Source organism: Alnus glutinosa, chromosome 9 (assembly GCF_958979055.1).
Source record: "Alnus glutinosa chromosome 9, dhAlnGlut1.1, whole genome shotgun sequence".
Taxonomy (NCBI): Eukaryota; Viridiplantae; Streptophyta; class Magnoliopsida; order Fagales; family Betulaceae; genus Alnus; species Alnus glutinosa.
In genome coordinates this window covers 25827202-25852559 of record NC_084894.1, presented here as the reverse complement: position 1 = coordinate 25852559, position 25358 = coordinate 25827202, and the positions used below count along the sequence as shown (strand labels likewise).

General features: G+C 35.4%; 2 protein-coding genes across 5 annotated transcripts; both read right to left on the bottom strand.

Moving 5' to 3' along the window:
* Positions 1–12568: 12568 nt before the first annotated feature.
* Positions 12569–14885, bottom strand: LOC133878543 (uncharacterized). The gene is made up of 2 exons (XM_062317103.1): positions 13449–14885; positions 12569–13363 (listed from the first exon to the last, which is right to left on the bottom strand). Exons 1-2 carry the CDS (start codon positions 14280–14282, stop codon positions 12743–12745), a joined length of 1455 nt encoding a protein of 484 aa, XP_062173087.1. The 5' UTR covers positions 14283–14885; the 3' UTR covers positions 12569–12742.
* Positions 14886–16076: 1191 nt separating this feature from the next.
* Positions 16077–22863, bottom strand: LOC133877424 (phosphomethylpyrimidine synthase, chloroplastic). 4 transcript variants are annotated; one of them, XR_009901738.1, is made up of 7 exons: positions 22710–22863; positions 21013–21335; positions 20720–20847; positions 19332–20158; positions 17907–18589; positions 17058–17143; positions 16077–16928 (listed from the first exon to the last, which is right to left on the bottom strand). XR_009901738.1 is itself a non-coding variant. In XM_062315713.1 (6 exons), exons 2-5 carry the CDS (start codon positions 21321–21323, stop codon positions 17909–17911), a joined length of 1947 nt encoding a protein of 648 aa, XP_062171697.1. In that variant the 5' UTR covers positions 21324–21335; positions 22710–22863; the 3' UTR covers positions 16970–17143; positions 17907–17908. The 4 variants fall into 4 exon arrangements, 2 of the variants coding, with proteins under 2 accessions (XP_062171697.1, XP_062171698.1); XR_009901739.1 differs by having other exon boundaries at positions 16077–16907; XM_062315713.1 differs by lacking the exon at positions 16077–16928 and having other exon boundaries at positions 16970–17143.
* Positions 22864–25358: the final 2495 nt, after the last annotated feature.

Below are 25358 nucleotides of genomic sequence, written 5' to 3'. Positions count from 1 at the left end.
GCTGGTCGCATTGATTCTTGGACTTCCAAGAATCTTTCTTTTGCTGGGCGCCTGCAACTTATTTCCTCTATTCTATATAGTCTCCAAGTTTATTGGTCGGGTATTTTCATTCTTCCAATGAAGATCATCAAAGACATAAACCAAAAGTTCAATCGGTTCTTGTGGAATGGCCGAGATGGGAATACTGCAAAGGCAAAGATGGCTTGGAATGATTTATGTTTTCCCACGAAAGAAGGAGGTTTGGGGTTGAAGGATTTGAAGATTTGGAATATCTCTTCTATGCTGAGGCACATCTGGAATCTTTTTGCCCAATCAGGCTCTATATGGGTTGCATGGGTTCAAGAGTATTTGCTGAAAGGGGATAGCTTTTGGAATGTGAGTATTACCCATAATAGCTCTTGTTGTTGGAGGAAGTTGTTGAAACTTCGAACTCTAGCTCGTTCTTTCCTTAGATTTAATGTTGGTACTGGTAGCCGGATTCATCTGTGGTTAGACAATTGGCATCCTTTGGGTGACTTGTTTGATCGGTTTGGCTATAGAGTTGTTTATGACTCCTATAGTCGGTTGAAGGCAAAACTTGATTCTGTTTTAAAGGAGGGCTTATGGTGTTGGAGACCTGCTCGTTCAGAGGAACTGGTTATCATCCAAAGCAGGTTGCCTGAAATTCCTATTGGTGCTATGGATAAACCGGTGTGGACTATTTCTAAAATTGGTGATTATTCTAGTGCAGAATCTTGGAATCGCTTGAGGAAAAAGAAGAACAATGTAATCTGGTGGCCTCTTGTTTGGCATAAATATGCTATTCCAAAACAAGCTTTTATTCATTGGTTAGCAATGCATAATAGACTTACCACTGATGACCGTATGTTGACATGGGGTTTTAAGGGTGACACTCTTTGTGTTTTCTGCCGTGGAAGTATTGAAAGCAGAGACCATTTATTCTTCTCATGTGGCTTTAGCTCCAGAATCTAGAAGAGTTGCATGCAAAGGTGTAATATTTTGAATTCCCCTACTAGTTGGGATGATATGATTTCAATAGGTTGTACTAATTGGAAGGAGAAAACTTTGTTAGGGACTATTTGTCGCCTAATCCTCAGCTCTACGATTTATAGTATATGGAGGGAGAGAAATGAGATAAAGTTTGGGGGCCAGCCTAAAACTGAAGAGCAGATTTTGAAGATTATTTTTGGGAGATTCGATATCGAGTTTCTGGGAAAGCGAAGTTTCAGAAGAATATGGAGAACATTTGGCTTTGCCAAAGCTGGAATATTAATGTTCGTGCTCTAGTTTAGTTCTTCTTTGTTGATGGTGTGTTTTGTTTTGGGTGGTTTGAGTGTTTTGGGTGTTTTTTCAGAGATATTCTCTGTCTATAATGTGGTTCTGGGTGGTTTTGGTTGTACAGACTCATTCTTTTGTCTATAATAGATTTTCTTATTCATCAAAAAAAAAAAAAAAAAAAAAAAAAAAAAAAAAAAAACATAAATATGGGAATATTAAAACCCTATGCTGCTTCAGCAAATGGCAGAAATTGTTATAGAAGGATTTGGCTTGCCTCCGGTGCTTAAATACCTAGAGATCTCCCATAGTTCAAATAAACGGTGAAGATTGCAAGAATGGGGAAGAAATCACTGACAATGGTAAGGGCTAAAATTCGTCTTGCAATCTTCATCCTTTACTTGAGCCATGTGATCGTTAATGGGTTGTTGTAGCTCAAGATAGATTACGTTTGAATATTTATTACTGTCATGGCCCCTTAATTTGTCCACTTTGTTTCTATGCATGAGACAATGCAGTCATGGATGGTGGTTCATCCTAGCTGTGTATGAGTAATGTAACCAGGGAAGTTCCTTTTGCTATTTCATATAAGAGTTACAAGCTCTGGTCGGTCTATTATTAATGCTTTTCTTCCATTGACTGTATATCTCTGTCTCTCATCAATTTGGAATGCAGGAGCTGAGGCAGATGAGAACTCAGATGCAACGGAGTGATGTTGCCGGGAGTCTTCTGACCACCTTATTCCTTATTAAGCAAGGACTGATCTAATTCCATTCCGGCTAATCCTGAAGGGGTTTCCAGCCAGCCTAAACCAGTAACTGTGTTATTTTGCTGCTGCAATGTTGTCATATTTCAGGCTGGTTTTGGTAAATTTTCTGTGCATGATTTTTGTATTAATTTGCACATTAATCTAATATAATTGTATCTATTGGATCTTCTACCTTGTTGTGTATTCAGGATGTTGGTTCAACTCTCCTCCCTTTTTAGAATATTGTTTTTCAATAGGTATCCTCCTTTTGCAGGCTATTGCTCTGCTATGGAATTTTGTGGTTCTCATCTCTGGTTCTTCTTTCTGTAGCTTGTTGGGCAATACGAAGGTTGTAGGAAAGTTCTCATTTACATTATCTGTGTTGTCATGGCTTCTAGATGGAAGAGATGTCTGGATTAATATGAACTAATAGAGTGGATTATATTAGGTCAGCATGGATACCATGGGGATGATAATAACAAAGGTTTATCTATGAAAGCTCTTTAGGGTTATGAGGGGAATGAGGAGGAAATGGAGGTCAGGTAATGGAAGGAACATTTCACTTCATAGCAGAGAAAGTGCCAGAAAACAATAACAAAAATTCAACTATCATAAAGATCCATGGAATGAAATCCAATACATAATAAAAGCATTCACATCAGGCTAATCAAAGTTTAGCTAAATTTTAGTTTAGGAAAATTTTAGTTAAAAATTTAATTTAAATTTTTTTTTTTAGCTATCAATTTTTCAAAACACTATTCATATAACTCTATTTTAAATATTTTTTGAATTTAATTTTTCAACAAGGCAAACAATTTTACAGCCCCCTGGCTTAATGCCTTTGCAAATAACATATCAAGTTCCACAGTTTTTGTAGAATTAAAAAGTTGAATGCATCCCCAAGCAACTAAGCTCAGTGAATTAATCAGGTGAAACTTCCATCTGCTATAGGGAAATGTCTACCAATCCTCATACAGAAAACACATATAGACAGACAAAAGAACCAGCAAACAACCTTTGGTATTTATCAATGTCAAATGAAGACCAACTCTTACACTGTCAAGATCTAAATGGAAAATTCTAAAGCCAATAGAGCTCATGTTTTAGTTGTCATAATACATATATACTGCAATTGAAAAGGAACAGATATTTGTGATGGAAGGCTGATATCAATTTTAAACTAGGATTTTTTATAAGAGGAAAGAAAAATAAAAGAGGAAAATTCCAGGGGCAAAGATCATAAGATCTCCGGCAAGAAGAGAGCAAGAGAAACCATAAAGCTAACTTAGAAATTCCTACTCTTATACAGCATCTATTTTATCTTATAAGATTTCTTCATAAACGGAATCCCAGTTGCTGCTAAACAGATGCACTTTTGATTCTCACGCTAAATCGATTCTAAATGCACAAATAGAACGCACAAAGAATAGTGAACTTGAAACTAAAGATTTCTACTACTTTCTGAACAAATACAACGTACAATTCAGAAAAACAAGAGCATTTTGACAAAACACAGCACAGAGAAAGACCTACCCCAAAATCATCTCAGCCAATCACAAGCACAAAAACAACATAAAACTCCAAAATCTTAGTTTCATTTCCAATCTCTATTCACAAAATATAACATAGGGAGAGAGAACAAATCGGTCTCAAACTCCCCGTTGAAGTCGCGAGAGCAGCCGGCGGCAGTGCGGGCAACAGGGCTGAGGCGGCGTGACACGGAGTAGTGGCAGTCAAGGGGTTCGGCAGCCTTCTTAGTGTTGAGAGAGTAAGGAGAGCAAAGAGGAGAGAACGAAAGAGATAAATGAATGAAAAGGCAACAAAATATTGACAGGACAGAAAATGGACGAATAAAAAAGACTGTTTTTTAGCTTATTGAGCACTTCAGCACTCAACAAAAATTCTGGCTACTTTAGAGAGCCAGATGTAGCACTTTTTTTTTTTTTTTTTTTCTGACATATTTTGCTATTGGACTAGCCAAATTAGCACTGTGTGAATGTTCGAAGACAAAATCAAACAGTATGAGAAAATCTTCCTAACATGAGGGTTGACAGAAACACTGCTACAGCTAAAGCAACTGAAATAGACTAAGATTTGCAATTCCAACAACAGAAGAGCTGCTCAAAGTTTTATGTGGCTTGAATCCAGTGAGATTAGGTTTAGCACGAGCTTGCCATAAAACAGAATTCTGTGTAGACTAATTTATATCATAACATCCTCCAATATAATAATTTAACTCCCATCTGTTATATAAAAAATGAAAAAAAAAAAATAATAATAATCAAACACAGTACATTTATCATTGATCATTCAAATAAAATTAAATCAAACTTGTCAAACTATAAGCTCAGAACTAATGACAATGCCATCTTGCCTCTCGTCAATGCAATGATTCTCCTAGCCACTGACTCCAAGAACTTGTACATCAATTAGCAAAAAAATACGTTGTTTACGTGATTAATTTATGGATGACATTGGCTTTCAAGACTTGGAAAAGTATACAGAAAAAAAATATATATATATATATATATCAATTATATTAGCATTTTCATTTTCTGTTTTTTTTTTCCTTTTTTTTTTGTTATAATTTATATATTATTTTTATTCAATTGATTTTTTTTTCTTTTTCAAATTTTACATTAAATTTAGGAAAATGATAGTGAGAGAAAGAGTTTCTTATCATTATTTTTAGTACGAGCTACGACGATCTTTTAGTTTACGTTGCTGTTCATTGAGTTTCTTTTGCAAGTATACTGAAAAAGACAGTTCTTTTCAATTATATTAGTATTTTTCATTTTTCATTTTTTTATCTTTATTTTTGTGGTTTTATTCTTCCATTTTCATTTTTTGTCCTTATTTTCTATTCTAATTTATATATTATTTTTAATTTAAATTGTTTTTTCTTTTGTAAATTTTGCACTAAAATTTAGAGAAATGATTGTGTGAAAAAGTTTTGTATGTTATTTTTTGTACAAAGTACTACAAATTTTTAGTGATTTTTTTGTTCATTGGATTATTTTTTTTTTTTTTTTAAGGGAAAGATAACACTTTCATTAATAGAGAAGAAGGATACATAATCCACCATACAGGTGTACATAAGACTACCATAAGGTGTACATATTACACCACCACAAGGGTGAGCACCTCCCCTGAGCCAAACAGGACTCAGACTACTACAGACAAATTGTTACAAATGAGAGACCTAGTTAACCAGAATGATGTCTTTGTATTGACATATAATTTTGCTTGATTTGGGAGTCGGTCACAAATCTTGGGCTAAAAGTAATGACCAGGTTGGTAGCCACAAACCCTCGGGAGAAAGCAAAAAAACCCCTTAGCCCACAAAGACTAAGGGGAGAGGACAAAAACCGGGGGAGGAAGGCTTGAAAGCCTCCCTCCCCGGCGCAGATTGGTTTCTTTGGGTGGGGGGCGATATAGAGAAAAGAGAAAGTTCTAGACGGAGAGATGAGAGAAAAGAGAAAGTTCTAACGTTATCACCTTTTCCTTCTTTAAATAAAATTGTTTACGTGCTTAATTAATGAATGACATCGTCTTTCAAGGTTTCATTGAAACTTGGAAAAGGTTTGAAGGTTTCATTGTTTATGTGCTTAATTAATGAATATTGTGTGCTCCAATATTCCTGTTACTGTTGTAAAATTAATGAAAATAACAAGACAAGATAAAGAGATTGTAAATATGAAACTAGTTCTTCAGGAACTATGTATGATTCTTCTCTATAATTGTGTGTTTTACAAAGTACCCAATACTTCATTTTATAGACATAGAATCATAGTGGGAGGTTAAGGAATAAGAAAGGATAAGACATGAATGAAAAGGGTACATCAATGTATTACATGAATGTTATGGAATTCTAAAAGATGACATAAATGTGTAAAATTCCAATAGATAAAACCACTTGGTCATCCACTAAATGCATGAATACATTCATAACACTCCTCCTTGGATGACCATACACTAAGAATATGCCTCATTAAAACCTTGCCAAGGAAAAACCCACATTGGCTTCCCTTGGGACAAAATGAACACTCCAGTCAGCCACATGAGACAAAAGCCAAAGGGTAGGCTCAACAATACTGCCATATTTGTCCACAGAAGCCCCACCAGAAGCAATCTCTAAGACAATCTCTTTGGCATCTCCCTCCAACAACAAAGACTGTAAACCCAAATTTCGACATAGTTCCACAGCTTGTCGTGCACCCAACGCTTCAGCCATAGCTGGATCCGAGATATATGGTTTAGACGAACACATTGCTGCCCAAACCATACCCTTATGATCTCGAATCACTATACCCACTCCCATAATCTTCTTCTTCTTATTAACTGCTGCATCCCAATTAATTTTAAAATTACCACCAGACGGTTTAACCCATGATTGAGACCGATTAACAATGGCATGTGAAACAGGTTGGCCAATGTCAGTAGCCAAGTGAAAGCCCTCCAACACCTTCGTCGCACATTTAATCAAACATATAGGATTCAAAAACACCCCACCAGACATTTTTATGGGAAGGGCAAGACATCAAATAGGGAGGTCAAAAATTACAAATGAAAAATATATTAAGTTTTGAAGATTAAATTAATATATAAAAATTAATTAATTATGTATGAAATTAGTATTTAAATAAAAAAAATAGTATAAACTGAGTAATAATATCATTGTAACATTACCAATATTCAATAACTATAATCTCTAAATTTCAAGACTGCTTAGATTAAAAATTGAGCTTATAAAACTAATCTAAAAAAAATGCAACTTGCAATAAGTAGTTTTGCACCGCTTTAATTTTGTGATTTGTGTCGTTAGCAATGGGTAATGTGAGTTGTTGTTATGCCGTCTACGAGTTGTTTGTTCTGTATCGAAAAAATAGACACTTGTCTTGTGCCCCTATTAAAAATATAATTAAAATTTAATAATTTAAAAAAACTACAAAGTTCAAAAAAAAAAAAAAAAAAAAAAAAAAAAAACATTAAAACCAAATCCTATGCGCGGTAAAGGAGAGATTCCGGATTCGTGGAGTGTGATTTTTCTAGCAAAAGGGACGAATATAGTGTACTGTTCATATCCCCTGTTTTCACACAGCATTCCCCTCTGATTGATAATTTAATTTGTTCATTTGTATTGATAAGATTTTAGATTTGTATTAGCCTGAAAGAAACCCTAGGTCGTTTGAGCTGTATTCCATGGGGATGGAGGTGTATCTTGTTGTTGGTCTTGGACCGGGTGTAGGCTTAGCCACCAAGCTCGGTCCTAACGTGGTTTTGGTTCTGTTGTTGGTATATGCATCTTTTTAAACCTCCTTTGGCTATCTTAGCCGCCAGGCCTAGAGGTCCGTTAGTATGTAATATGGTCCTTCAATGGTTTCTTGATTTCCTTAGTTGATTAATATGCTGATCAAACCACGACTCACGAGAATATGAATTTGTCTTGTAGGCCTATCAATATCTGGATCCCCCATTACATTGCTCAACAATTACCAAAAGTAATATATATCCTATCGTTCTCTAATCTCAATAAAAAATAAAGAATAAAAAAAATTATTGAGAAAAAAATTTTAAATGGAATATTGATAGTACATAGATGGTTAAAATCAAGGTAAAATCTAGGTGCTTTGAAAAATTAAATAGCTAACATGTAATTTTTTTTGTTTTAGCTAAAATATAGAGAAAAATTTATTAAGCTGAATATGAATTTGAAAGATAATTCAAAGTAGTCTATGGATCGGTCATTATTAAAAAAAACAATAATAATAATAATAATAATAATAATAATAATAATAAAAAATAATAAATAATCAAGAGTTGATTAATTGTATCACATCATCAAAGTGAAATAAAAATATGATATATATATATATATATATATATATATATATATATATAACATTATTCATAATTTATATGTAGCTTTTTCAAGCCTCATAAGAAAGCATATATATTCACTCTCACTTACACATCTCCTGATAAGTCTTGAATTATCCGATTCAAGACCCCTTAATTCGCATTTGTTAGACCTAGTTCGTATTGTATATATAACGTTTTGTTGTAGTTTTTGTGTTTATCTTATTTTCAGGTCTTAGTTGAAATCTAATTCAAAATACTTGAATTAGACCTGGAAATACATCAAGGGCATTTTGGTCACTTCCAGAGTTCGAGACTGATCCTGAGAAAATGGAAAATCGTCCCAAGGCATTTCGATCGATCGATTATTTGTACAGCAATAATTCGATCGATCTACTCTTCGATCGATCGACATATTTTCGATCGATCGAATTCGTGTCTTCCAGAAAGTTCAGATATTTTCAGATCTTTGTATCCTTTGTGCGATCCAAATTAAAAGTTGGATTTTGTGGACAGAAATGGACGCCGACTAGCTCTGTTTGTGCGGCTAGGATTAACTCTTGATGATCTTTTGTAAATCCAATTCTCTATATATATGAGATTAGGGTTGTAGGTTAGAACATGCATCTTTTGGGATTTCGGATTTGCTCAGATGTATCACTTCAATTCCTTGTGTTTTTAGTTTCCTTTAGTGCACGTTTTCTGGGCTTAGTTCTAGAGAGCTTGTCTCCTTTCCTTAATTTCAAGTTCTAGCTTAGCTTGTTCTTCATTTTCTTCCTTTCTTTGTAATCCAAATTTCTTTAGTTTAATATAGTTGTTTTTAAATCATTTCTTTCTTGTTTCTTTACTGCTTTCCTTTAAATTCATGCTTAACTTAGATTCAATTCATGTCTAGCTAATTTAGTCTTAGGGTTTGATCAAAAATCCAATCCAAAAACCATGAAGTGTTCTTGATGTCCTTAGGATTTTCTTTAGATGTTTGATGATTGTTGAGGGCTAGAGGATATCAAAACCCATGCTAAAAGGTTTTGGTATCAAGATTCCAATCAAATTTATTCATGAAAAAGAGTTTAACTTGTCTATGAGTTTTTCTTGAAGTCTTGAGTAAAACCAACATTCTTGGAAACAAGAATGATGTCTTTTTCAATGGTGCTATTTGACATGATGTATGATTTCTCATTAGAGTTACCTTATAGGGTATGCTAGGGAACACCAATCATTTCACCCCTTTGGTAGTCTAATTGTCTTTCAATTGTAGTTTAACTTTATGTGGAATGATTTGGTGTGAAACTAGATATCTTATCATTGTGGCCTAATTAGGGTTTTCATGTATTGTGTACACTTATTAGGATGTGTTATAGAGTAGTAAGCTAGGGCACGTTAGTCACTCCACATCTTCGGTAGAGTAAAATGTTTTCAATTATAGCTTAATCTTTACGTGGAGTTGATTAATGTAAATCTAGGTGCTTTATGATTACGTCTTAACGAAAGTATTTTCATGTCGAGGTCGTCGTAGTGATTGACACCCATTATGCGCTCATATCAAGCATGTTAGGAAGATCCATATAGACTTTAAGCATTGCATAGGTTGAGGATTGGATAGGATCAACACCCTAAGTTTTCTTTTAAGTTAATTTCATTTCCGTTTTCATTTCCTTCACTTTATCATTGTAGCTTCAATTCTACAACTTTTGTTTTTACTTTTGTTGATAAATTAAGTTAGATACGCTCCTTTTCATATCCTATTACGCAAAACATCCAAATCTCTCTGTGGTTCGATCACCCTTACTATAGTACAATCGATTCGTACTATTGCGAGTGGTAAACTTATAAATTTAAAATCCACGTGTAGCCGGTTAGTCCCGAGCGTATCACCATCTCCCAATCGAGTAATTCAAATAAAAATTAATTTTTGACAAGATCTTCATAGAAAAAGAGTCTACTGAAATTTGAAGGAATTGAAGTTTGGTATATATGAAAGAAATAAGAAGAAAGAACATAAGGAAGGAGCCAAGAAATTAGACGGAAGGAAAAATAGATAAAACATGGTTTGAAGGAAAGGGTCAAAAAGAAAAACGTAGTGAATATATATATATATATATAACGAAAGATCTGAGTATTTCATTGATGAAAGATCACGAGCATAAAGCTCTTACATTGCAAAGTATAAAGGTCTGCAAAATCATAGCTACATGCTATTAGGTTACAAAGTCATAAATACAAACAAAATTAATTCTTACAATAATTAAAGTGATATATACTAGTTACAAAGTCATAGATACAAACAAAATTCTTACAATAAAGTGATATCTATGACTTTTATCTTCCGCCAACCCATGTAAAAAAATAGTTAAAGAGCAGATTTGCTCTGAGCAGACTATATCTAACACAAGGGTAGCCAAATATCCTAGAAAAATTTATTTAAATCAACTATGAGAGATAACTCCTCACACCGAACTATCCAGGCCGTGAGAGATAACTCCTCACACTGAAATATTCAGGCCGTGAGAGATAACTTCTTACACTTGACTCACCTTCATTTCATAGATCGTCCATAAGGGCAGATCTATGGAGAAGAAAACTCTTATCCAAAGCAAAAACACAACTAGTAAATAGCAGCAGAGACCATGGAGGAAATGAACAACATAATACGGAGGTAGATGGATGGATGCATAGCGGATATGTTAAAATTGCTTGTCTGGTCGGAAAACACCTACAAACAAAGGAAAAAACCAGAATGGGGGGATGGAGAGGGTAGGAGCGGATAGTAGAAAGGGAAATGGAGAGGAGGCTCTATCTTCCTCTCAGATCTGTAGATTTGTTTTCTAAGAATTTTTTCTCTAGGGCCGGCTGAGAGAGAGAAGACTTTTTTTTTTTTTTTTTTCTTATTCTTATTTTTCAAGTTTAGGAAATTACAATTACATTGTTGCAACAATTTCTAAGTACCGAATGCCGGATCAATTTGCACTTACAAAAGAAAAAGATATGAGAAATGGTAGGGATACTAAATCTTTTTCTAAGAGATGATGTGGAGCTTATTTATAAAACAAATGTAAAATAATTAATAAAATGAAATGCTATGGGTATCAATGAATAAGTTCCACATCATCTTAGTAATCATATTTTAGTAAAAAACTTAGTACCCCTAACATTTCTCAAAAGATATAAGCACAAAAGCCTATTGATAGAATAACTTTAATGCTTAAGTTAATATATGTTTTTTTATTTAAAAAAAGTCAGTATATGTGTTTCAAAATAAAAATTATAAATGCGTTAAATCAGAATTTTGAGCTTAGGCCGAAAAGTCCATTTTTACCTACGTACCCTGAACATCTCTTTTATAACATTTTCCATGTAACTGCTTGGCCACACGTTTCAGCCTAATCGTGAGATTTGGATAGAGGGGTGTAACAAAAACACCCCTTACACACTTCATACACACCCACTTTCTCACATAGTCACATGGGGTGTGGCCAACATGTGGTGGGTCCCAACCCATATGAAAGGGTGGGTATTTATAGAGTGTGTAAGTGATATTTTTTTAGCTTTTCCAGATTGGATATGTCGCGCATTCTGTTGCCGTGGGGTTGGATTCTTTGTACCTACTAATGGGCTTATGGGCTGGTTATGAGGTTCTTGTGGGCTATATAGCCCAACATACATCAACAGAATTCCATGTTAATGAGTTCGTATAAAGAATAAATTTATTTTTTTAGGTTTTATAAATAAAGGTAATTAAGTGTATTAATCTAGAAGATATTTAAATATAAATAATAATCTTTTCTTTTTTCTTTTTTCTTTTTTTGAAAATTTTATTAATCTTCATTCATACCGAGGAAACTAGAGCCAAAGCTCAAAAAATTTGGAACTTTTGGAACTTCATACATACAATTTGGAATTTTTGGATACAACTTCACAATTCATGACTCTTTTTTTTTATTGTCGCTTTTGTAAGCCTATGTGCAACAAATTGTACTACCTCTTTATATGACAGATTTGTCATCTTCCTATCATTTTCAATCTCTATTCACTTAATATGATATAGGGAGAAAAAACAACCCAATCTCGAACTCCCTGTTGAAGTCGCGGGAGAAGTCGTGGCAGAGTGCGAAGGGGCTGAGGTGTGCAGCACGGAGTAGCCGTAGTTGAGGGGCTCAGCGGCCTTCTTTGTATGGAGAGAGAGAGAAGAGAGGAGCTTGTACTTGATGCGAGGAGAGAACGAAAGGTAGAAATGAAAAGGCATGCACAAAATATTGACAGGATAGAGAATGGACGAATAAAAATGTCCCTTTTTCGCTTTGTTGTGAAGCACTACTTTAGCACTCAACAAAAATTCTGGCTACTTTAGCATTCAAATCGTGCCAAATTAGCTTTAATTAGCACGATGTGAATATATGCTCTACGACAAAATCAAACAATGCGAGAAAATCTTCCTAATTAACATGAGGGTTTACAAAAACACTACAACTAAAGCAACTGAAATAGACTAAGATATGAAATTCAAACAAGAGGAGTTGCTCAAAGCTTTATGCAGCTTGAATCCAGTGAGATTAGGTTTAGCACAAGCTTGACATAAAACAAAATTCTGTGTAGACTAATTTATATCATCCTTCAATAGCATAATTCTACTGCTATCTGTCATATAAAAAATCCAAAAAAAAAAAAAAAACACAGACGTACAGAGAGAATAATGCCAGTAAACTGTTCCGAAATATTCAATGTGGCAAATGGAGTCCTTGTTTGAGTATTCATGGCAGTCATGTATTACTACACTGCCATCCATTTATCAAACTAATGGCAATGCATTTATCTTGCCTCTCATCAATTACCAAAACAACCGGACAAATAACTACGTACAGTTTATTCTAGCAGAACTCTTTTTCCCTTGTCTTTTGCCCTTGTCTGATCATCATCATGAATTTGCTTATTTCTTTGTCTAAGATCAACCGCCAAATTATGACAAATGAGATCCCGACTATCAGACAATGAGGCAACACAATGCCTTATTGCTTCCATAAACTCTCCCTCATTATGCCGGAATAGAAGACGGAGCCCAAAATTTTGCGCTCTCAAGCTTGGGCTGTCGCTGAAAATGAAAGCCTCAATGCGCCTGGATATACTCAACCAACCTGGAAGTGACCATCTCGGAATATAGAACAGCCACATGAACCCACCAAGATGTAACAGCTTGAAATCCGCTCGAGTGGGGCGATAGGCATGGTGAGGCTCTATACTATCAACGTCAGTTTCCAAACAACAAAGAAGATGAGTTTCTTTCTCCAAATCTTCAAGGATGGCAAGTGAATGCTCGCAGACTGAAAAAGAAGCAAATAAAGCAAGTCCTATCCAATTACCATCAGTATGAATACTTGGAGGTAACTCAACTCTCACTTGGGGCTCATTGCCGTGATTGCTGAACCACCACTCCAGGATTTTAACTGGAGGGAAGCAAGAATTATATACAGAGAATCGATCAAACACCTGAAAAGTAGAAATATGGTGTCCAATAAGAGAAAAAGAGAGAAGATTGATAGTATTTTTTAAACAAATCCACAAAATTTATTACCGACGGGTCACTTTCAGGCTCATATGGATAAGAGCAGCCAGCTTCAGGGGTTCGCTTAATATTTGCTCGGGCTGTGATATTGAGATTCTTGTAGTGGTTTCTTTTCTCTTCGATCCTAGGCCAATCATCCGGCGGCGGCAGGGACAATGCGTGATTCTGCGGGCTCGGCTCTATGGTCTCCTCCTTTCTACGTTGTAGTTGTAGAGACTCAATTTCGTCCACAAGAAGAGTACTCTTCTTGTTTTTCTTGGATTCCTCCATGAGATTTACGAGATTCTTTTTCACTTCTTCTATTCGCCCGACTGGGCTGGGGTCCACGTACGCCATCCCTCCAATGCCCAAGAGATCTTCCACCGGGTCCGTCGGATTGTCCAGCAGCAACGCGCACTCGCATGCTTCGATCACGGCGTTGTAATCATATTCCACAGCGGCGTCGTTCTGGGCCAGCTCAAAGAGTGCCTGGGCGTAGTAGCGGGCGAAGGAGACGGAGTTCGGGGCCAGCTGGAGGGCCCGGCGGTCGCCGTCGAGTGAACTCTTGAGGTGCTCGACTTGGGCGGCAGAGTTGTGGCTGGTTTGAGAAGCGGCCTGAAAATGAATGGCGCCTCTGATACTGTGAAGAACCGCGGAGTCAGGGTAGCGCGAAAGAGAGTCGTCGACGAGTTTCAGCGCTGTGCTAAGGTTCCGGCCTCGGACGGCGGCGACGGCCAGTTCCAATTCTTCGATGATGATCATCTTCTCAGGTGGCGGTGTGGGTTGAGTGGAGGGAGAGGGTGCAAGGGATGGGGGTTCGGACCGCTTGGTGTGGGCAGAGGAGCCTTTCTTGTGACAACACATTTTCTTGGAGGGAAGTGGAAAACGGTTATTTTAAATAAAGACTTTGAAAAGAATGGATTGTGTGTGGCGGAGAGAGCGTGAAGACAGGTTATATATAGGTAGGTAGGTAAATCAGTTGGAACCAAGGCTTTGATTTGATGGATATATTTCACAGACTCCGGTGAGAACAAGGAACAAGACGACGACGGGGGAAACTGGACGAGTTCAAGTGTTTTACGAAAACGCAGCGTTTTAAGTACAAAGGTTGCGTTTATTTGAGAAAAAAAAAAAAAATGCTGTGGCTCGTGATTTTAATGTTGATTATTCATAGTTACAAAAACGCATCGTTTCTTTCGGATTTTAAATTAATTGTTTAGGAACATGTATTGTTTCTGTAACATTTTTTTTAATTTTTTTTTTATATGTCCACACAAAAGGGGGAGGGGAGATTCAAACTAGAGACATTCGCTTCATGAAGCGTGGTCTCCGTTTCTGTTACATATTTTACTCGAATGAAATATATAATTGTAATTAGTTGAAATTACGGAGAACAACAATGATTTTCTTGAACTCTAATCAAATTTTAAAGGAGCTCGTATCGAGATAAATTTAACAAATATGCCATTAAATTATTCCTTAAGAACAATTTTTTTTTTTTTCTTACCCTTCTAATGATAGAGACCAAATATGACAGTAGAATCTTGCTAGGCATAACAAAATAAATTATAAGTTACATTTATATATTTTAAACAATAATTAAATTTTATTGAATTGAATTGTTTATTTAGTTTATTACTTATATTTTTTAATATTTTAAATTAATTTTTGCTCAACTTTATTTTTAATCTTGACCCTTTTAAACTAAAATTTTGACTCCGCCACTGCATATAGCCATATAGGTACGTGCAAAGTGCTCTCAACTAATGCTAGGAAGCAGCACTTTATTCGGAATTCATTTGAAAAAAGTGATACTCTATGGCACACTGTAATTATTCATGGCATATCAAATTACAAATGTGCCAGGAAACAGTACTTTTTACAAATGAATTTTAAAAAAAGTGTTGCTTCCTAATATCACTCAAGTGCTCCCTTCACAGGGATCTCATGGTTCTAAAAAAATTATTTGTGGTCAAAAGGAATGTTTGTGGACAGTGAAAGTAGCACATAGCTCTATGGTAAAATAATTGAAAATAATTTACACATAAGCATTATTTTATAATTATTGTGTAAATGTTGTGCATCTAACATTTCTACCGAAGGAAAGCCTCTAAAGGAATTGTGAAAGAATTGAGAGAAATCTGTGTTGCTTGCTTACAAAAAAACAGAGTAGTTGTTCTTGTTTATGGCCCAAAGATGCAGAGAACCCTTTACAGAGCAATGACAGTACAAGTTGTACAACTCTTTTTTCCAATAGCTTGAACTTTTTGGCCTGTCAATCACTCATCAGGCTCTCTCTCTCTTCCTTTTCTTCCTTTCTTCAAAATTGAATTGTTTAAAACTTTTTATTTTTTTCTTCATTTCTTCTGAGTCTTATCATTTCAAGTTGTTGAATCAAAGTGATAAGTGAATAAAAAAAATAAGTTTTAAATTGACATATTAAATTATACAAAAAAAAAAAAACTTGATTCTTTTTTTCAAATGCATGAATCGCTTATAAAAAATTATTATTCATCCAAAAAAAAAATTATTAACAATACATGTTACAATTGGTTCTACCCAATTGAAATATCACCACCTTCTTTTTTGTCAAAATTTAAATTGATAAAATCCTACCCAAATTGACGTCAGCACAAGAAGAATTAAATAGATTAGCCATTTTACTAATTAAAAATGAAATGATATATATATAAAACTGATGGTGCAATTATCCCAAAATAGTATAACATCATGTTTAAATAAGGTGACATTATGTACAATATTAAATACAAAAAAAATAAAATCTGAACTGTAAATGAGTCCTCAATCTATCACTGGAAAATAAAGTTAAAAAAAAATGTTTGGATAATCTGACTTTTTGAGATAAAATCTGATTTATTTTTTAATAACCTGAACCCTAGCAAATACAATCAAGATTCTTTTTGTTCCCAAACATACCGGTCAAAAGCTTGGAATTACCTCAAAAAATGGGTAAGAAAGCTTTTAATCAAACCCAAATAGGACAAAAGCATGCTTAGAGTCCTAGACCCTGCGATGTTCAGCCGTGCTTATACAACGTATTAACGTTGCACAGTCAAACTCAAGTATGAATATTTTAATTTTCCATAATAAATTATAAGGTTTACACAGTAGTATGTAATTTATCTTATGGAGATTGAACAAAGTTCATGTATATATATGGCCATTATTTTTCTTTTTTCTTTTTCTTTTTTGTTCGCTAAGACTTTATCATAATAAGCACACAAACAAAGAAACAAACATAGAAGCCAGTTCCAGCTACTTCCCAGCCACAGGATTGCATGACATTGAATCTGCCTTCACATGGATCAGCTAGCCCGAACCATGGATAGAAGCTTCTTCCTCCCTGTGCAAGCACAGAAAAAAAAAACAGGAAAGAAAATGCACGCTCCCTACGCAGGCATTATCCTGTTCAGGTTCAAAGGGACTGTCTCAGCCTGATCTGCCAACATCCCAGCCAAATAGCTTGAGCTGAAGCAGATACAGGCACCCCTGGTGCATCTCTCAAGTCAATTCAGTAGCAAAAGAAATCATGACGAAAATAAAAGCATTTTATTACTGAAGCACACGAAACAAAAAGATTAAAGATAGATATGTCTTCAAAGCATTCACAAACTAAACTTCAAACTTTCCAGCAGTGTTCTTGATAATGTAATCATGCACCAAGTCTTCACGATTCCAAACTGATTCTCCGGAGGCATGTGATCCTGCAAAAATTGGCACCCCAATTCACTATAGTTAAACGAAGAATGCAAAATACATGATAATTCATCTGATATGCCATGTGTTGGCAGACATATCAACATTCATCATGTGCATAAGGCTTTAACTAAATCGCCTTAAATCATGTCTACTGAACTCTACTGAAAATTTTTGGCGTACTTTTGCTTGTTCAGAGGTAAAATAATTCTGTGACTATAGCCATCCTTGCTTCTGGCATGAGGAAAAATATAGCATGATGCTCTAAATGCACTCTTTCACAGGGAAGAGAGTCATCATATTCAGCTACCACCTGAGAGGGGCCTTAATTTCCCCTAGATATGGACGACATGGCATTCCTATGAGATCCTGTGTTCATCATTTTGGCTTCCAGATGATAAACTTCTAAAAACTTTAAGTTCAAGTGTATTTACAGGTTTTATCCTTGCGGCCACAAGTTTTGGATCACCATCCAAGAATCCAATTAATTGTTATTATTATTATTATTTTTACTATGAGAAGGAACCCCTTCTTTTGGAACCCATCCCTATCGGGAAACCCCAAATGCAAAACCCCCCAAGCAAGAACTATGTCTGAGCTAATTGAGAAGACTCAAACAGCCGACCTCGTTCAAGCTAACGAGGCAGGCACACGAATTCAATTACTTAGATCCTAATTGGATAAAACAAAGCTCAGAGAAGGCATTTTCATAAGAATTGAGGGAAAAAAAAATTTAATAAATAAATAAACAAACAAACAAAGTACACTGACCTTCAATGCTCGGAGGAACTTAAGTGACTTGCTGGCAGGTAGATTTCTCCACCTATTTCACCATGTTGTTCTCCACTGACAGTTTTCTTAGCAGCCAGAAACTCAGCACTCATAGCATCCATCCCACGCTGCACAGCTTCCTCGGCACTCCCATAGCCGTGCTCCTCAGCATACTTCCTCACATCCTCCGTTATCTTCATAGAACAGAATTTAGGTCCACACATGGAGCAAAAATGGGCCACCTTGGCACCTTCTGATGGCAAGGTTTCATCATGGAAGGACATGGCAGTCATAGGATCCAATGACAAAGCAAACTGGTCCATCCACCGGAACTCGAATCTCGCCTTGCTTAATGTGTCATCCCAGGCTTGAGCATGCGGGTGACCTTTGGCTAAATCAGCTGCATGAGCAGCTATCTTATATGCTATAACTCCAGCCTTCACATCATCCCGATTTGGCAACCCAAGGTGTTCTTTTGGAGTAACATAACACAGAAGAGCAGTGCCCAGAGCCCCAATATTGGCAGCACCAATTGCAGAGGTGATATGATCATATCCAGGAGCGATATCAGTGGTTAAAGGACCAAGAGTGTAGAAAGGTGCTTCATTACACCATTCCAGCTGTTTTTGCATGTTTTCAGGAATCTTGTGCATTGGAATATGTCCAGGCCCTTCATTCATGACCTGAAAGCGCAGTGTCATAGTGTGGGTCATAATGATAAATAATTATTCGCTCAAAGTAAAATTTGACAGAAAACAATGAAGCAGTTTTATAGATAAGTGCAATTCTGAATACCTTGGGTAAACCTAAACTTCCTTTTTTTCATTTAGTTTCACTATGTAATTGTTATGTTTGGTTTGACAGGAAACAGCATTTTATTCAAATAAAAATCTAGTAACCCATAAATTAATGCCTCCATGGTCAACTCAACCGAGTAAAAGCCTAATTACAGCTGCTTCACTATCCACTAACTAACAGATATGTTCAATGGATTAGTAGTTTATGCTCACTAAATTCTATAGTGCTCATGAAATTAGCCAAGGAGATCAGTACACTCTTATACTTTCTCTGAGAATAGTATTCTCAGAAAAGATGAACATACACACAGTGGCTCTCTTTTGGCGCAAAGATAAGCCACTGTTAAACTATGAAGCAACGGAATGGCAACTTTCAAATTCATTTTTCAAAAATTAAGGTTAACGAAATTTACGTTCCTGCAGTAGAAATCAGTTAAAATCCAAAAAATGTTGAAATATCTGAGATTTACAGCCCCAATTTCTACACAAGAAGGATAAGACTTCCATAGAAATAAGATTAGAAGAGATAGCTAAACCTTGTAGGGCAATAAAGACAAAGCCAAGTTTCTTAATGTTGTTAAATGTTTGTAAGCCATTAGGCCACCAAACATCTTTATAATGTTATTACCTGAACGTCCTTCTCCCATGCTCTTCGGGTCAGTTCTCCCTGAGTTAAGAGCTCTGCAAACTGAGCAGTGTCATTGGCATCATAAATGGACCCAGGTCTCAGCCCATCTCCTATTGACAGGGACACATCATATTGATTACAGATGTCAAGTATGTCATCCCAGTGTTCATATGCAAAATTCTCCTTATGGTAAGTCAAGCACCATTTTGCATGAATGGATCCTCCGCGGGAAACAATTCCTGTCATTCGCTTTGCTGTTAGTGGGATGTATCGTAGTAGAACGCCAGCATGGATAGTGAAGTAATCTACACCCTGCTCAGCTTGTTCAATCAGGGTGTCTCTGAAAACTTCCCAGGTAAGATTTTCCGCAATTCCATTCACTTTTTCAAGTGCTTGATAGATGGGTACAGTCCCTACTGGTACAGCAGAGTTACGTAGGATCCACTCACGTGTCTCATGGATGTGGCGACCTGTAGAGAGATCCATGACAGTGTCTGCACCCCACATAGTTGCCCATTGGACCTTATAAACTTCTTCTTCGATGGAGCTCGCAACAGCAGAGTTTCCAATGTTTGCATTCACTTTGACCAAAAAGTTTCTTCCAACTATCATTGGCTCTAGCTCCTGGTGCTTCTTATTGGAAGGGATGATTGCCCGACCACGAGCAACCTCTGATCTCACAAATTCTGGGTCAAGCTTCTCACGAGTGGCACAGTACAACATTTCCTCAGTTATAATTCCCTGCTTGGCATAGTACATCTGCGTGTATCTAGGTGCACCTAATTTCTCCCGCCTGTCAACCCAGTCTTTACGCAGTTTTGGTAGTCCTGTTTAACTAACAATGTCAATTCAAGACTAGCCAAGTAATCACTGCCCACAAAAGGCAGAATTACAAGACACTGAAGAAAAAAAATGATACATATATTACTAAAATCAACTACTTTCTTAAAGTTATTGATCTGGAGTGTTTCACACCACTTCAATGTCCTTTATACATAGAAAATAAATCCAAAAAGTTGATGAAGTTATCTTACGTTTCCCATAGCAATTATCATTGGAATAAAGTTATCATATAAACATGTCAGGACTAAAGGTAACGTTGACTCAACTTATATACTATACCAAATGGATTCAAGAGGATACAGTATCATAGAGTACTTGGAAGATTGGGATTTACCTACAACGAGTGGGGAAAAAATTAATTCAGAAAGAGAAAAAAAAAAGAAAAAAAAAAGAAGATGAATTAACAACTGTGGGAACGAAAAATACAAATCATAAATGGTGTAAAAATAAAAATCTGGATACAAATAAAAAGTCACCAACAAAGAAAAAAAGAGTAAGACTTCAGAGAGAAGTAGATATGTGAAAGTTAAACTTGATTTGCATACCAATGCGAGGGCTAATGTTTTGAGGACCAGTGGTGTCGTAAGTGTCAAAGTGTGGTTCGTCCCCAGCTAGGTGGATCCGTCGAAAGGGAACTTTGAGTATCTGACCAGATTGTTCATGAATAACTTCCCTGTATGGCAGATTATGCATCAGTTCATTGCAAACAAATGTATTTGACTGCATTTTACGTGGGTGTCAATGTCATGCCATGAGCAGACAAAAGTTGGCAAACCAAATATCTCAAATTGAAAACATTTAATCATATAAAGCAATTGGAAAAGAGCAAGAGATGTACTTAAATTCTTTTGTGCTCTTTGGAAAACATTGTTCAAAGGACGGAAGTGGCAGAAAATCAGGAGCAGCAGGATCAACTGTATGCTTCCTTTGTTTGGTTTTCTCTGAATCGGTTGTTGGGGGATCAAATGTTAATGTGGCTCTAGGGCCCGTGCTAACAGATATAGCAGATGTTTCCTTCTTAGATGCACTTGAGACACGCCCAACCACATCAAACCCAGGCAAGAAAGCAGTACTTGGGAACTTTGCTGAAGAAGCATGGTTGCCATTCTGGCACACGACTGATGTCAAGCTAGCATGCAGTGATGCCATCTCTAAGTCAATCTGAACAGTATTCGAGTATTACAAGATTAGCATCTAATTGACAAGCAACTACCCATGCACTCTATCTACAACAAACAGAGTTGTAACATACAAAGAAATTGTGCTTTTCAAATATTGACTAATTAATTCATCAATTGTCCTCCCGTGTTTATGCTATTCTATTGGGTCATCACACAGGTTTGTGCCAAAGATGTTTTATGAAAAGCTAACATCAACGCAAATTGCTCTGGATCAATGTCCTAAACGTTACACTTATTAAAAGTAAATAAAAAGAAATTCTAAAAGAATTCCTGCAAATCCAGTTCCTTAATTTATAATTGATTGTTCAATTTAATCACAGTTCCTTAATCAATCTACAATACCATCCACCTCACATTAGAAAATTCGACCTACAATTTAATTGACTGGATTTTTGGGTAAAACGTTTTAAAAAAAGAAAACTTTGGTAGAAACTTCACTTCCCTCTAAACTAGCAAGTATTTTCTTATGTCCCCTAAACTTTAAAAATGTGGATCTATCTTTTCAGCCCTTTCAATTACCCCGTTAGAATTTTCCTTTAAATCCAAACAAAAATGACCAAAATACCATTTTATAATATAACAAATGAAAAAAAAGAAAAAAAAAAAAAAAGAAAAGAAAAGAAAAAAAAGAAGAAAAAAAAAAGGAAATGTGGCCTTGGGTCATCTTTTTTTCTGATTTTTTTATTTTTATTTTTAATTTTTTTTAAACTAAAGGCATACTTGTAATTTTTAATAATTCATTGAGGGTAGATCCACATTTTTAAAGTTTAGGGAACATTGAAAGTGTCCGGTAGATTAGAAGGGTAAGTAAATTTTCTGCAAAACTTTGATTTAGCTCGTAGCACGCCACAAAAAATGAGGACTTCATAAAATGAAGCACAAAACTTTGAGTAATACGTGTGTGTCTATATATATATATATATCATTCCTCCTTCGACGGACAACATAAAACTCAGACCAATAAAGCCAACAAAGGAAAAAAAAAAAAAATTAATAAAAAACAAACCTAAACATTTAAGACAGCAAAAAAAAAAAAGAAGCGCTTGCAAAAGTAGTAGCCACTAGCCAGGCTCTGTTTGGTAGGCGAGGAAATGCAACAAAATCAAAAGGAAACTAAAAACAACCACATCTACTCAATAGCGCTGAACACAAGGACGGTGCGTTTTGCACACTCGGAAACCAAACGGCATGTAACGCAAACGAAAGGATTTGATTTCCTTCATATTTCCTCTTTTTTCACGGCAACCAAACCGAGATCTAAAGGCCGCAAGCGAGAGAAATCCAAGGATCAAATAAGAAATGAACAAAAAGAAATTGAACCTTTCATGCGTGCTTGAGAGAGAGAGAGAGAGACCTGGACAGGAAGCTGAAGAAGGAAGGCCTGGTCTTATCTTCTTTGGAAGTGAGTCGACTCACTGAGAAGTTCTGAGCTCACAATTTCACATGCCGCTGGCTCGCCTTTTATAGGGCCTGGGGACAACTTTCCCTGAGTACTCCAAAAGATACCTCAAAAGGCAATAGCTGACGTGGCTCTCGTGATTCCCTAGTTAGATATTTCTTTGAATTTTTTATGCCCTAATTTAGCTTTTTGCCCAGAAAAAGAGTTTTATGAAGTGATTTCAACAGAAGATTACGTCACAACTGCTCCGATGGACGGATTCTCCCTATTTTTGGCGAAACACTATTTTAATTTTTGGCCTTGTATTTTTTCATTCATTTTTATGCGATTAATTCAAGTTTCTAATTAGGCCGAAAAATCATTTTTTTATTGTTTTTTTATTTTTTATTTATTTTTTATGTAACCACCAATATCATAATATTAAAAAGTGTATCATATTCTTAAGCTATTACTATTCGCATGTGATTAAAGTCAAGTTAACTAATAAATAAAAAAACCTCCACGTGACCTTTCCAATTACATAATCCAACATTTTGAACCTGCAAAGGGTAGCACAGTCGGCTGAACCTCTTGCCTTCACTTTGAGATGGAAAAAATAAGGAAGAAATAGTTTACACATTTTTCTTTTTTCTTTAATGATCCTTTGTTTGGATGTAAAATATTTTTTGAAAAATATTTTCGGTATTTTTTTATGTTTGATGCAACTGAAAATGATGGTTTATGAAAAATACTTTCTCAAAAATCTGACTAACCCTAATTCTAGCGAAACTAGCCAAAATCTTGTCAATACGGGCGGAATCTTGTTAGTTTCTCCAAAAGCCAACCGTACTGGGCCAGATTCAGGCAAAACTAGCCGGAATCCTGTCGGCCTGTGACGGAATCCCGTCACCGGTAGATTTTCGCTGTTGGTATTTTTTCGTATGAGCCAAATGCCAAAAAAATATTTTCAGTAAAATCATTTTTTCTGAAAAATGATTTTGTTGAAAATATTTTACGACGAATAACATTTTATGTCGAAACAAACGGAGCATAAGTTTGCCTTTTCTTTTCTAATGTAAGCTTTTTCATAAATCAAAATAATATTCCTCTTTGCTACTCTTTGGGCTTCATAATGCCTACCCACTTTGAAGTTGCTCTTTGATTGCAAGAAAGGTTATGACTGTTGATCTTTCTTTTGAATTTGTATAAATTTAAAATATAATAAAACTTGCTCACATTTTCCGAGTTGAAAAAATCGATTTTTTTTTCCTTGTAAATTTTCTTTCTTTTCACTTGCATTTTTCATTGAGCAAACACTCCCATCGGATCTTTCTGATTCATAATTTTTCAATTGATTCGTGCATTTGATTTAATCCTTTTATTCTTCAAATCCCATTATTTTTCTTTTAAATTCAATTCTGACTCTTAATTTCATTCGTTTAGAGGGATTACCTCTTTCTTCTTAGACTCTTAATCTTTCATTTTCCTAACTTAAAAATTACTAATCAACAATTAACAACCTTTTGCCCCTAGTTCACCATTTTCTCTAATTGTCATATTTGACTATTCAACTTTTTATCTCCAAAAAACTTGTTACCTCTTTAACTTTCACAAACAACAATCTCCTAAATTCACTCTTCCAATGAAAAAAGGTTGATTATCACTCTATAATTTAGAAAAAGAAAAAAATCAATAGTTTGAAAAATGTTATACTTACAATTATCTTATAACTTATTGACATGTGTCAGCATCTGATTAGAGGATGTTAATTTTTTTTTAGTGGCTAACATAGCTCCAATTACATGCTGATACATGTCAGTAAACTGTAAAAGATTTATAGATGTAGCATTACTCAAATATAAGAGGATAGTATGTCGGTATTTCTAAATTCTATTAGTTATTACAATCAATATTGTACCAAGTGAAAATGACCACTTTCTAATCACAAGAACTGTGGAGAGGCTTACTAACAAGTTCTTACAAAAAGATTAGAAAAATGAAGAGTTATAAAGCATGTTTGGAATTGCGTTAGAAGACTGAGCTTTTGTTTATAAAAAAAGCCTGATTTGTGAGCTTTCTTTTGAACGCAGTTTTGAGCCTTCTTTTAAAGCAAAAAAAGTGCTTTACAAGTTTTTCACCAAATCAATATTTTTTTTTTCCTGAAAAATATTTTGCAATATTTAAAACACTTTTAAGCTCCTTCACACAATTTCAAATATGCTCTAATGCTAAAAACTATACTTTTATCCCACTACTATCCCACACTGCTGAGATGGAAGTGCCGAGCACATTCTCACAAATTATACGATGCTACCAATTTAGTGGCACCAAAAATTGTGAGTTTTCCAGGACAACCATTGAACTGTGGTCCTCACAAATCAAGTGGTTAAGAGATCTTGTTATTTTCCTGTGACGGAGGACGAAAGATATGGTTGCTTTCAAAAGCAACACTGATATTTTGGTTTCTCCTAAGAAAATATCAATGAATCAGATTATGAAATCATCACCACCCTTCATTCCCAGATTCTTGTCTTTTATGATGATCTCAAAATGAAGTTACAAATGAAAAAGAAATTGACGGCTATTACGGAATGCAATCATAATGTATTAGAGCTTTCTACAACC

Coding starts and splice junctions, on each gene's coding strand:
- LOC133878543 (XM_062317103.1), bottom strand. CDS start 14,282: ATGTGTTGTCACAAGAAAGGCTCCTCTGCCCACACCAAGCGGTCCGAA. Junction 13,364..13,448: donor AGCCTGAAAGTGACCCGTCG/GTAATAAATTTT, acceptor TCTACTTTTCAG/GTGTTTGATCGATTCTCTGT.
- LOC133877424 (XM_062315713.1), bottom strand. CDS start 21,323: ATGGCATCACTGCATGCTAGCTTGACATCAGTCGTGTGCCAGAATGGC. Junction 20,848..21,012: donor AAGAGCACAAAAGAATTTAA/GTACATCTCTTG, acceptor TCTGCCATACAG/GGAAGTTATTCATGAACAAT. Junction 20,159..20,719: donor AAACATTAGCCCTCGCATTG/GTATGCAAATCA, acceptor TTAGTTAAACAG/GACTACCAAAACTGCGTAAA.